The sequence below is a fragment of the Pseudophryne corroboree genome, chromosome 2 (genome assembly GCF_028390025.1).
Source record: "Pseudophryne corroboree isolate aPseCor3 chromosome 2, aPseCor3.hap2, whole genome shotgun sequence".
Lineage (NCBI taxonomy): Eukaryota > Metazoa > Chordata > Amphibia > Anura > Myobatrachidae > Pseudophryne > Pseudophryne corroboree.
The window spans coordinates 939,094,813-939,107,217 of record NC_086445.1 but is presented as its reverse complement, the minus strand read 5'-3'; the positions used below and the strand labels follow the sequence as shown (position 1 = coordinate 939,107,217).

The window sequence follows — 12,405 nt, the reverse complement described above, 5'->3', positions numbered from 1 at the left end:
GTCAGCGCTGGGATTAGCGTTTGGCGCACACGCAGAGTAGAACGCGCTAGTGCGTACGCTCTGCATTGCGCATACCAGTGCGTTCACTCCAATCGGCGCACTGGGCTTCAGGGTCGATTTACTAAACAAGTCGGCTTCGGACTGATTGTTCCAAACACGATGAAGCCGTTAAAACTGTGCTGCTTATTATCCCACGGGTCCATACTGAGCTGGTGCCAGACGGAGCGCACTCCAGTGCTAGAACGCGCTTCGGGCTGAGCCACCGGCTGGTGCGCTTGGCTGGACCATAAGAAGCTTCATCTCCAAGGGATTAGAGTCCATAGCCCATTAACTGGCTGCACTTCACAAACTGCTTGCATGCACATTCTTCTGGATGCCATTGGCCCCCCTATCAAGGGATTAACACCTGGAGACGATACTCTTACCTATCAGTCCAGGGCGCATGTCTATGGACTGCGTGTTAGCTGGAGGCCAAGTGCAACGCGAAATGCACTGTGTGACTACTTATCAATCACCTGCATAAACTAATATCACGGGATCCCTGGATTTCATAGCAATGTTATTGTAAGCCACCGGATGCACAGAAACAATTGCAGAACAGTGTTTCCCGAAGAAGAGAGGAGTAATGGTGTCAAATGTACCTCAGACGTCTCTGGCACCCACTAAGTAAACTTGGAGTACCTGACACATTTGCACAAGGCCATTTTGCGATATATTTGCAAAATAGACTCCCCCCCCCCAACTCCTCCCCCCCCCGTCCCCCTTTTTTTAAACTTGCCAAAGTGCGTGTTGGGTGCGGGTGGCAGCCACGCCCTCGAGGATCCTGCTACTGATTTTGTGTTGGATTGTTAACTCAATAGCAACATCGGAGGGAGAGGAAGCGGAGCTGGAGCTGTCTTCAAAGGGAGCCGGGTAGACATGGGGGTGTGTGATTGGAGGACTCTGCTGTTGAGGGCTTCTCTACTCTTGCCCCTGCTCACAAAGTTCTTGGTCGGCTCCAGCCACTTCACCGATAACCAGGGTAAGGAGTAATATCTCAAGTCACAAAAGTCTCTATATAGTTTTTTTTCTCAGTGACACAAGTGTGGTTTACATAGTAGTTATACTTTGTGGTATCTTATTAAGTGCTATAATAACTTTTATTAAAGTAAACTTTTATTAAGGTAAATAAGCTCACATGTCAGATTCGAGGCTTGGTGTTAGAAAATTGAAAACAGAATAACATCACTGGAAAAAAGTAGATTCAATTAGATCTATAGGCAGAGGTTGTGTTATATGCTCATCATCATTTATGATTTGTTAAATTCAGTCTTATAAAATTATTTAAATATTGGGGCAGATGTATTAACCTGAAAAAGGCATAAGGAGGTGGTAAATCAGTGATAAGTGCAAGGTGATAAATGCACCAGCCAATCAGCTCCAATATGTAAATTAACAGTTAGGAGCTGATTGGCTGGTGCGTTTATCACCTTGCACTTATCACTGTTTTATCACTTCCTTATGCCGTCTCCAGGCTTAATACATCTGCCCCATTATTACTTATCAAATTAATACAGTGTGTTGTTTTGGACGTATGATACTTTTGCCATTAGACTATTAGGATCTCTTTTTGTATTCCATTGCTACTGTAGTTACCAATGGTTACAAAGTTGTGAACTTATTGTACCTTGTTACCTATACCTGTTTAATTATATAGCTCCTACCTGTGAGGGGGTGCCTTACACATTGAGGCATAAATCTGATTTACTTTAGTACATCCATAGGCTACTGAGTTGAGGTTACTGTTACAAAACGTATAAAATAAATAGATTGATTACCGGTTTCCTCCTACAGCTTCATATCACCATGTACTGTAGCAGTCTTGCCCATATTTATTTCATACAGCAAATAATAATACAATAGTTTTCATAAAAACAATTCTACACAACTTATAGTGAAACAGATAAAACATTTCCCAGGTTTCCAATACTCAGAGGGATAAAACATTAAGAGTGTATCTATCGCATTTCTGTCTGTTTCATGGTTTAAAGGAAACCCTCTTAATTTTTGTTAGCAAAGTTTCATTGTATAACTGTTATGGAGTGTTGTGTGTGGATTTGATAAGCTATTGTACTCTAAAGGAACCTACAATTACAGTATTTCCAAAGTAAGTAGATTAATACACACACACACACACACACACACACATCTATCTATCTATCTATCTATCTATCTATCTATCTATCTATCTATCTATCTATCTATCTATCAAAAATATTTAAACATTTTATCGTCATTAATCTGATACTTTTTATATAACTTTATGCTAAGTTTAAGTGCATAGGTATCACTGTCTGAGTATATTGCATACATACTAAACACTATGGGGGTATTCAATTAAATACCGTTTTACCCCCCTTTAGTGCAAACTGACCCCGTCTCATAAACCAATATAACTTCGCATGAGCAGCATCACATGCCATAATAATCTTGGGTTTTCTGGTGTCCAGACTCTTACCTACTACAGACTGTATTGCACTGTCTGGTTATTCTCTAACATTCCAGATCTTACAGACTGAAAACTTTATTTCTCTGCGATAGATGAAAAAGTCACTTTCAAAAAGGCTAACAGTTTAGAGAGTGACAAAAAGAGAGAGAGTGTGTGGGGGGGGGGGGGGGTGGGGGGTGGAGGACTACAGCCAGTTAAATGGGTTTATTTATATTTTCTTTCTTTTTTTTTGTAAGATACTTGAAAAAGTGATATCTCTGTCATGATATAATTTGTCAGCCACGCCACCTGTGTGTTGTATTTTGGTAAAATAAGTTTTCAGAAGTCTTGTTATAAAGAAATATTCCAGGTATAGGCCAGTTTACATTTAGACGCCACACAGTTGTTTATTTTCACATAAAAACAAACTAATTTGTCAATATCTGTCATTGGAAAGAGAAAGACAAAAAAGGCCAAATACCAATATTACCTAGAATGAATGGATAACAGGAGCAGAGTGATAATATAAATTTATGATGTTACGGAGTAATAACATGAATCTATTAATGGTATATTTTGTCGTTACGGTTACTAATCTTTATCTGTTCAGCTGGTTTACATCAGAAATGACACATACCGGCTATCCTCACTCTTTGCTATTTCCACTTAGGGTGTGAAATGTAGGTTTTTTTTCTCAAGTACCATCAACAATGGATTACATGCACCATAATTTGAAAACATCACTGGAAAATGGTCTTCAGATGCTCTCTGTAAGACATCCATTGTAACTCAATTTGATGAAACATTATAAGCAGTAAAAGAGTACATTTGCTGTAAATTATGTGTCATGCACATAAAGGTGTAGTTCTTGATTAAATCAATGATATGTCATTCATGAAATAAAGTGAAATTGATGTCTTCTATAAACTGAATAACTTTTCACTTATCAGAATATCTTTACATGTTGTTTTATTTTTTATGTTATGATGACTAGTATGTGTCATGTTTATTTAGTTACAAAGGACTAAAAGAGACTAAAGGCGAAACACCTGTAGCAACCAATCAAATAACTGCTTTTGTTGTCTCACCTGCACTGTATAGGTCAAAGGTAATTGCTGAATCGTTGCTATGGCTCACTGTGTTTTTGCACCTTTATACTGTGTTAGTTAATAGCACACATTTTCACTTTACAAAATGACTATCAGATGTGAACGTCAAGAATTAGTTACTGTGCTATAGTTATCATAGACATTAATGATAAGAATGCAATTGACACCTAAATTATGCGTTAATTCATAATAATCCACTGGATTGTGTATATAAAAAAATATCTAAATGACCGTTTCAATATTTGGCTCTAATTTTCAATCTGAAATTAATACCATAGCATCCTATTGGACAGTGCAGATAGGATCTGCTTATTTGCATTATTTCCAAGAAGCTTCACAAATTGACATATTTCATTAAAAAAAAAAAAAAGTAGCATTTTAACTCTGTGCTTACATTTATGGTAACACTTCAATCTTTATTAGGTCCTAATTAATTTATTTTCTAATTCACCATATTGATTTATGCTGTGTACTATTTTTTATTATTATTATTACTTAAGTATAATAGTAATGGAATATAATTTAACTAAAACAAAATTATAACGTTTGCTTCTGCAAGCATTTTCTTGTTTAACAATTACCTTTAATGTACGGGCATATTGACAAAAAAAAAAACTTGACCGCATTTGGACAACAGTGACATTCTGGTTTTTATTGTCGAATGTTTTCCAAACATAGTTGTCTTTTTTTGTTTTGTTTTTCTTTTTTTCTTTTAGCCTGTATTTTTTTTTTTTTTTAAATACTGTCCTTTTTGCACAGGTGTTGTGTAGCTAAAAAAAAAAAGATTTATTATTGTGACATAGCTTTGAAAGCTATAATGTATTCAGATATTTATTTCATATAGGGATTTTATATTGTTATATTTCAATACTTAAACCTAATTAGGGATAATGTATGTCTAGGTGAGTACTTAATGACAGGTGGGGCATCTACAGATGCACCCTTAGAAATTTGATTTAATACCATGCTTGAAATAGATATTTTAAAAACAAAAGCAAAATCAATACAAAAAAATAAGCCGTATTAAATGTTGACATTTAGAACCATATATCTTGAATGTCAGAATGCCAATAAGTTACTTTTCAATGACTGTGAGCTTATATTGTCAAAATTAATACTTGAATATTCTTTACATTTTTAAAGGTTACAAATAAGTGTTTAAAATGTGACAATTATCAAAAGGAGAGGGATCTCCCTAAACCCTCCCTGTACATACTATATGACACCACTTAAATAAGTCTTCTATTCTTCAAATAGACTTCTGAAGAGAACAATTCTGTAAACTTAGTTAAGATTGGTGCCAATAAAGTACTATAGAATTGCAGAAGAGTAGTATTGTATGTAGCAATGATAACAATGCACATACAGTATGTATACTGTATGTATGAAATACAGTCGAACCTGGATAAATGGGACCTGTATAATTGTGAACCTTCATTACTGGGACTAAGTGTGAAGTCCCGGCATTTTTGCACCAAAAAACCTCTGTTAGTGAGACTGTGAAACCTCTTTAACTGAGACTGATTTTTCTTGATTATTAGGAATAATCACTTCTGTACTGTAACTCAGACAAATGCTGTTAGGGCCTCTTTAAGTGAGATTAGTGTAGTTTATTAACCGCTTTTAGAACCTTTGTAACTGGGATTAGTACAGGTTTTGACAAATCTCTATGTGATACCCCACTAAAATACCCTGTACCTGTACTTACAAGGGTATCCAGTTTGAAACTGCATACGTGAGAACCTCTATAAATGAGATCCCACTTAACCAGATTCAACTGTACTTGCAAATGTAAAGGTAGGTGTGAGATAATTTCAAGTTGCTTTTACCGCTACTTGATTACCTGTGCTCAACAATAGAGAACACATTTTTGTGTCTCCAGATCAAGTGCGCTCAACAGCAGCCCAATGGACAAGCAGGTGAAGTGGCTTCTACCCAAACCACTAAACAATACACAAACAAACAATATCACCACTTTATCCTTCGGCGCTTTTAGATCGGATGAATGACAGTTTCTAAACTCTGCCTCCTCAGGTGTTTCTCCAAAGCGGACAAATTCTCACGGCTTCTATACGCTCAAGAGATAAAGAAGAGGAAATCTCATAGTGTATCACCCCTTCAATAATTTTCACACACAGGGTTAGTAATATAGCCTCCTACCAGATTTGGTGGTCTACTGACTAAGTAGACAATAACACTTTTACTGGAGCGGCTATAGCCTGTTATGAATCCCCTCCTTCCTTTAATATTCTTTCAATACTCCTCCATTGCATATGGAATAAAAGAAAAGCTTCCAATAGTGTAATAAATTTAATAAAATCCCCCAAAAAAAGAACACAGTGCAAATAGCAAATTATGGATGGACTCTCACCCGGTCATATGGTCTACCATGTAAAAAGTAGACATTAGCGTATTATTAAACAGTGTCACAGGCGTCCCCGAATACCCACTGTACCATCTGACCTCTGGAGAGCTTCACCAAAACAGTCCTCAGCCAACGCGTTTCGAAACGCGCTGGATGAGGACTGTTTTGGTGAACAGTCACCATGTTCCCGAAGACCTGCACATGCGCAGTAGACTCTGGCATTATGCCAGAGTCTACTGCTGCAGGAGCGGAGGGGGCCCGCGATGGAGGCTGCACGCGGTTCCCCAGCTCTCTTAAAACGCCCCTGCTAAGGTGTATATATATATATCTGTGAGAGCGAGCTGGCTTGGGTATACAGTATGTGTGTGAGAGGGAGGTAGCTAATTGGCTGGGGCCGGCCTAGGGTTTCATATCATTTATATGATAAATGTTCATGTTATAATAACACCTACCCCCACAGCCCAAACTTTATGCATCAATTTTGCTCTCCCCTCTGCTTTAGCTTCACCCACATTATCCACAGCTCTGACACCCTGGGGGGGCCCTGACTATTTTGTCAGTCCCTTGCCCCAAAATTTCTGATGGCAGCACTGCATAGAAACATCATCAATATCAAGGGTAGGCAACATATGTCACTCTAACTGCTGTGTAACCACACAATTCTGCTCATAGGACAAGCTAAAACTACGGCAGGGCATACTGGGATGAGTAGTTCCACAGCAGCTAGAGTGATGTATGTTGTGTACACCTAATCTATATAATAAAATTGAGTACGGATAAAAATTTAATCATGCTGGCATGTACTGTAAGTAAACTTGGTGTGAACTATGACTTCGCCCACCAGTGTCATAGATGTTACTTCCACAGAGTTCTGACATAACACACATCTACAGTCTCCAAACACTTCTGTTATTTCCCATACTTATTCAACACAAACCACCTCAGATGAAAATACAGACACTCCTCTTAATGACGTAATACCAATATAACAGCATTATACACAACCAAAAATGTAAAGTATAACAGTATAGAGAAAAAAAGTCACACAGGGATGCTCAAGCCATATTCCAAAATAAAAAGTGAGGACGTTCCAAAAAGTGCAGTAGTAAAGATAAGAAAAAAGGCAAAGCTAAGGAAAATCAATGTAAAAAAATTGAATGCTGATAAAAATGATGTCATCATATTGATGTGCGAGTGTACTCTCTGAGCACCCTGCTACCCTGCTCCCACACCCACTTAAACAAAGACAAAATATTACACTAGTCCTTAGTATAGTTCATGCATGTGTACATTAGTTCCGCATTGCACACAAGCACAGGCCATTGCAGTGACATGTACAGCACTTGCTGCAGCCAGTGTCTGGTTGGTACAAGAACAACCAGAAGGACTGAAGACAGACCCACAGAAAGGAAGTACTGAGGTGTAGGAAAAGAGTGAGATATGCACCTTATTCGATGGATTTAAACCATTTGGTTTAAATTACTGGTGCATATCGCACCATGTGTGAACCTGTACCTTAGAGCTACTTTAGTATTCTCTGTACTGCAATGCAGTGTTGTCTCCCAGGATTATTTGCGAACTGGATTGCCCGACCCACTGCATGTGTGATGTCTGGACATGTCCCAACGCTTGCATACATCAAACTACCAATGGCGTTTTGATAAGGGATTTCTTGCATTTCCTCTATCTCCCTTTTGCTGTTTGGTGACATGGCCTTGACCATCTTTGTACTTTTATCAATGGGAGTACTTACTGGTTTTGCATCTGTCATTCTGTATTTGAAAATTATTGCCTAATGTTCAGGTGATTCCATGTAAATTTCCTCAATCAATCCTCCATTAAGGAATGCGGAATCAAAGTCTAGTTAATATAACAGTAGATCATGTAGTGTAGCAACAGCAATGACTAACCTTAAGGTGCTATACCTTGCGACTGGTGAGTAGATCTCTCCGTAATCGATTCCTTACTTCTGGGTATATCCCATGGCAACAAGGCAGGCTTTGTAACAAGGTACTGTCCCATCTGTGTTCAACTTCTTGCAGAAAACCCACTTGTTTTTAATCGTTTTACGGTCGCTTGGTCTTTCAACCATAGTCCATATACTGTTATCATTTAGTGTTGACAGTTCTGTATCAAATGCTGACTTCCACTCTGTCCAGTCACTCCTTGACTTTGCTTCCTGTATGTTTTGAGGTTCACAGTAAGCTACAGTGTCGCAAAAAAGTATTTGGATAGCCACCAATTGTGCAAGTTGACCCACTTAAAAAGATGAGAGAGGTCTGTAATTTCCATCATAGGTACACTTCAACTGTGAGAGACAGAATCTGAAAAAAAAACAGGAAATCACATTGTATGATTTTTAAACAATTTACTTGTGTATTCTTGTATGTTTGCAAACTCCTCACTGTATTTCTTGGCTGGAACACCTTTGTTGCTCCTCATGGAACTTCTGTTCCTTGACTTGATCGCTTTGACACTCTCAGATTCAGAAACGCTTTCTGCTGCCTGTACATCCAATAATACATTTTGTTGTTGCTCCACTGCTCCAGTTAGTGGTGCTGTCTCGTAGAATTCCACATCTCTGGATTTAAGAAGACGTTTACTTGTAACATCCCAAAGTCTGTATCCTTTGCTTTTGTTGCAGTATCCGAGCATTGTACATTCTATGGATTTTGGATCTAGCTTTCTCCTTTTCTCCTTTGGTATATGTGCAAAAGCTTTGTTCCCGAAGACACGAAGATGACTGATACTTGGCTTTTTCCTGGACCACGCCTCCAGTGGCATTTTACATTTGACGGCCACTGAAGGTGCTCGATTCTTTAGGTATACTGCAGTAGATACTGCTTCTGCCCAAAACTTCTTTTCCAGGCCAGCATCACTTAACATAGTCCGTGCTCTCTCAACAATTGTGCGGTTTGCCCGCTCACTCATGCCATTCTGTTCAGGTGTGTAGGCAATTGTTAGCTAATGCTTTATTCCATATTTTCTAATGAATGCGGCTAAGACTTTGTTATCATACTCTCCACTGTTGTCTGATCTCAGGATCTTTAGTTTCAAACCTGTCTGATTCTCAACCAGGTTTTTGTACTCCACAATTTTGTTGACAACTTCACTCTTCTCTTAAAGAAAGTACACGTGTTATTCTTGTGGCTTCATCAATGAGAGTCATGAAATTCCTGTAGCCACTGATTGATTCTTCCACCATTGGACCACACAGGTCTGTGTGCACAAGAGCTAACGGTGTCTCTGCTCTACTACCTGACTGTGGAAATGGGTTGCGAGTTTGCTTGCCTTTTATGCAACTCTCACACATGGGTCTTTCAGCGTTGTTCACGGTGATCCCTGTTACCATTCTATCTAGCAGTTTCTGGACATATTCATATCCCAGATGACCCAAGCGTTTGTGCCACAGCTCCATTGACTGTTTTTCCACAGTAGCCATCATTGCTGTACACTCCTCAGTGTCCAGGACATATAGTTGGTTGCACCGGGTTGCTGAAGCAATAACAGTCTGTCTTTTAGTCCGCACCATACATTTGCCCTTCTAAAATTGGACTTTATAGCCTTTTTTCTCTAGGATGCTGATAGCAATGAGATTACTTAATAAATGAGGCACGTACAACACATCTTGGATATCTATAACAACTGTCTTACCTCCAATTTTTAAACGTACTGTGATTGTCCCAGCTTGTAATACAGTAAGGGTCTTATTTCCAATCCCTGTAACTGTAGTTGGAACACACTGTGTTAAAGAATTGAACCAATGCTTTTTTTTTTTTTTCAGCATGGTACAAATCGTACATGGTTCAAATTGCACCGTGTGTATATGCAATATCGGCTTCCAGGACTTCAAGGGAAATTGCATGGTACAAATCCCACATGGTAGAAATCTCACCATGGGCTTAATTCAGACCCGATCGCTGCTGTGCGTTTTCACACAGCGGGCAATCGGGTCTGAACTGCGCATGCATATGTACCGCAATGCGCAGGCACGTAGGTCTGCAGCAATGGGGAGCGCCGGGCAGTGACGGGATGGTGCGAACAAAGCGATCGCATCTGCGATCGCAAGGTGACTGACAGGAAGAGACTGTTTGTGGGTGGCAACTGACCGTTTTAGAGGAGTGTTCGGAAAAACACAGGAGGATTTCTGACGTCAGCTCCGGTCCTGATCATTGCAACTGCTGAGTAAGTCCTGGGCTGTGCAGAGACTGCACAAACTTTTGTTTGTGCAGCTCTCTGCACATGCGAACGCACACCTGCACAGCGAAATCCCCCTCCCCCTGTAGGCGACGACTACCTGACCACAGGGATGCAAAAATGCACCCTAGCGATCAGGTCTGAATTAACCCCCATGTGGAGGCCCCTTAAGACAGGAGCGGTGAAGAAAAAGAGGTAGCAAGACGGAGTAGTCGGAGAGAAACAGGCAAATAGAAAAAAGAAGAAAAAGAGGGAAAAGGGTGTCCCGGAGCAAAAGAAATAAACAATTGAGGGGAAAGGGAGAGATGGAATAAGGGGGAAAGAGAGGAGGAGAAAAAGAAAGGAGGAACACTGAAGAGAGAAGGAGGACAAGAACAGACATCATCTGGGACAACAGTGTAGATTAAGATAAAGGGATGGGCATAGGCAACTGCTCTTGTTAAGGTAACGAGAAATTATCTGAGCTCTAGTGCTAGGAATCCATTTTCACACCAGGAAATAAAAGGGAAATGGAGGACATGGGCAACCAATTTAAAAAAGGAGTGGGACGGGACGTACGTTAATAGACATAAAGCTTTTTAAATAAATAATATTTGGGTTCAGTTCTTTACTATTAAAGGAACAATTCTAGTAAATAGAAGTACAGTTTTGAAAGAAAATATATGTGTATATTTGAGCATCAACCAAATTTTGTTATTTAGACTAATTGATATTGCAAAACAACATCAACATCATCTGATAACTTCTGCACAGTGGACCTAACATACTTAATAACACGCATAAAGGCCTGCAAACCATGAATTATGATGTCTCTAGTGAAGGACTGTCATAAAAGCTGTCTTATGTGCAATTTTTCAAAAGAAAAGTGGTAAGCATAAAAATTTCCAACACAAAACATAAATCTGCCAAAAAATACTTTTAAGATAAAATATTTTATTAATTGTCTTAGCATTCCAGTGAAATATCTTCTTTACTGAAATATATTGGAAAAACGAAACATTTATTGAAACTCCAAGAACATACTGTAGGAGAAGAAAAAAACTATAGAAACCCACTCAGTTTCGAAACTCTCTTTATTGCACCATTTAGCAGAAACAACTCTTGTGCCCTTAAAGCTTTTGAAGCTAATTACGTTAAGAGGAAGAATGGGGGACTTTCAGAAGACACTAGCACAAATGTTAGATATTCTAGATATTTTAATTAAACACTTTACAGCATCATGAATTGAACAAAGGTTATGAAAAACTCCTTTTACTAGAAATATTTAATTATGTTGACGAAAACAACAGATCTATACTTTTTATTCATAACACCGCTCTAGTGTATTGCCTTGCACACCACTAGTGTTTGTATTATGGAGCAGGCATACCACCATTAATTCAATCTATGTGTTCTGTTCTAGGAGACAAATGTTTCTTAGGTTTTGATATTAATCCTTCCCCCAAGCGTTTGTTTCCAAACTTTCTAAGCACAGTAGAGTATTGAGAATTCATATATGGGCATATAGTCCAGCTGCTTAATCCCTAGATAGTCAGCCCTACATAGGAAGGCTGGTTAATCTTCATATTGATCCATATAACCAGATATGCTGTTTCATCTGTTTTTTTGGACAGTTGACGGAGGATGTTCACCCTGGATTTCCAGATCTGCTTATTTACTTGTTTCAATTGGTTGAGGCCTGTTGAAAAGCTAGGGAACCGTTTTCGGACGTTTTGTGGATAAGAAGATTACTGCTATTTACTAATGAGATATGCTGGAACATTTTTTCCCACACCTTTGACTGTTGAATTTGGGTGCTGTTCTGCTCTTCACCACCTATCCAAAACCATAAAAATGTTTCACTTTGCAGGACAAATTGGTAGTGTTATTCTACTTCTATATACATGTGTCACATTCATATGGTAGTATGTTGAAGCCATGTGTAATACCCCAGACATGTACATTTTAAAAATGTTTTAACTCACAGGGGTCCCCTCGGAGCAGGGGTCCACACACCCCTGACTCCCGGCACGCCCCCGTTGACAGTGTCCACAAGCACATGAAAGGAGGCCCTTTCAGCCCCAGTCCGTCCCTGCCACAGCATAACTCTACCATCGGCATTCAACAGCATGTTGACATTGTGAACATGCCAGCATTCTGCACAAGTCATCACATTCCATGTCGGCATTCTAACAATGGCGACATCATAACTGTTGGCATTGCAGTGAAAACACTCACGAATGTGGACATGCTGACTGCACCCCATTCCAGGCTGTAGCTGTCTTCCG

General features: G+C 39.1%; 1 protein-coding gene across 3 annotated transcripts in view; it reads left to right on the top strand.

Moving 5' to 3' along the window:
- The first annotated feature begins 615 nt into the window (after nt 1-615).
- Nucleotides 616-12,405, top strand: part of LOC135050113 (ephrin type-A receptor 6) — a 1,497,116-nt gene continuing 1,485,326 nt past the window's right edge. For all 3 annotated transcript variants that reach the window (XM_063956287.1, XM_063956286.1, XM_063956285.1), the window contains exon 1: nt 616-1,021. In XM_063956287.1, the coding sequence (XP_063812357.1) occupies nt 919-1,021 (103 nt within the window). In that variant the 5' untranslated portion in view covers nt 616-918. The remainder of the gene's footprint in view (nt 1,022-12,405) is intronic.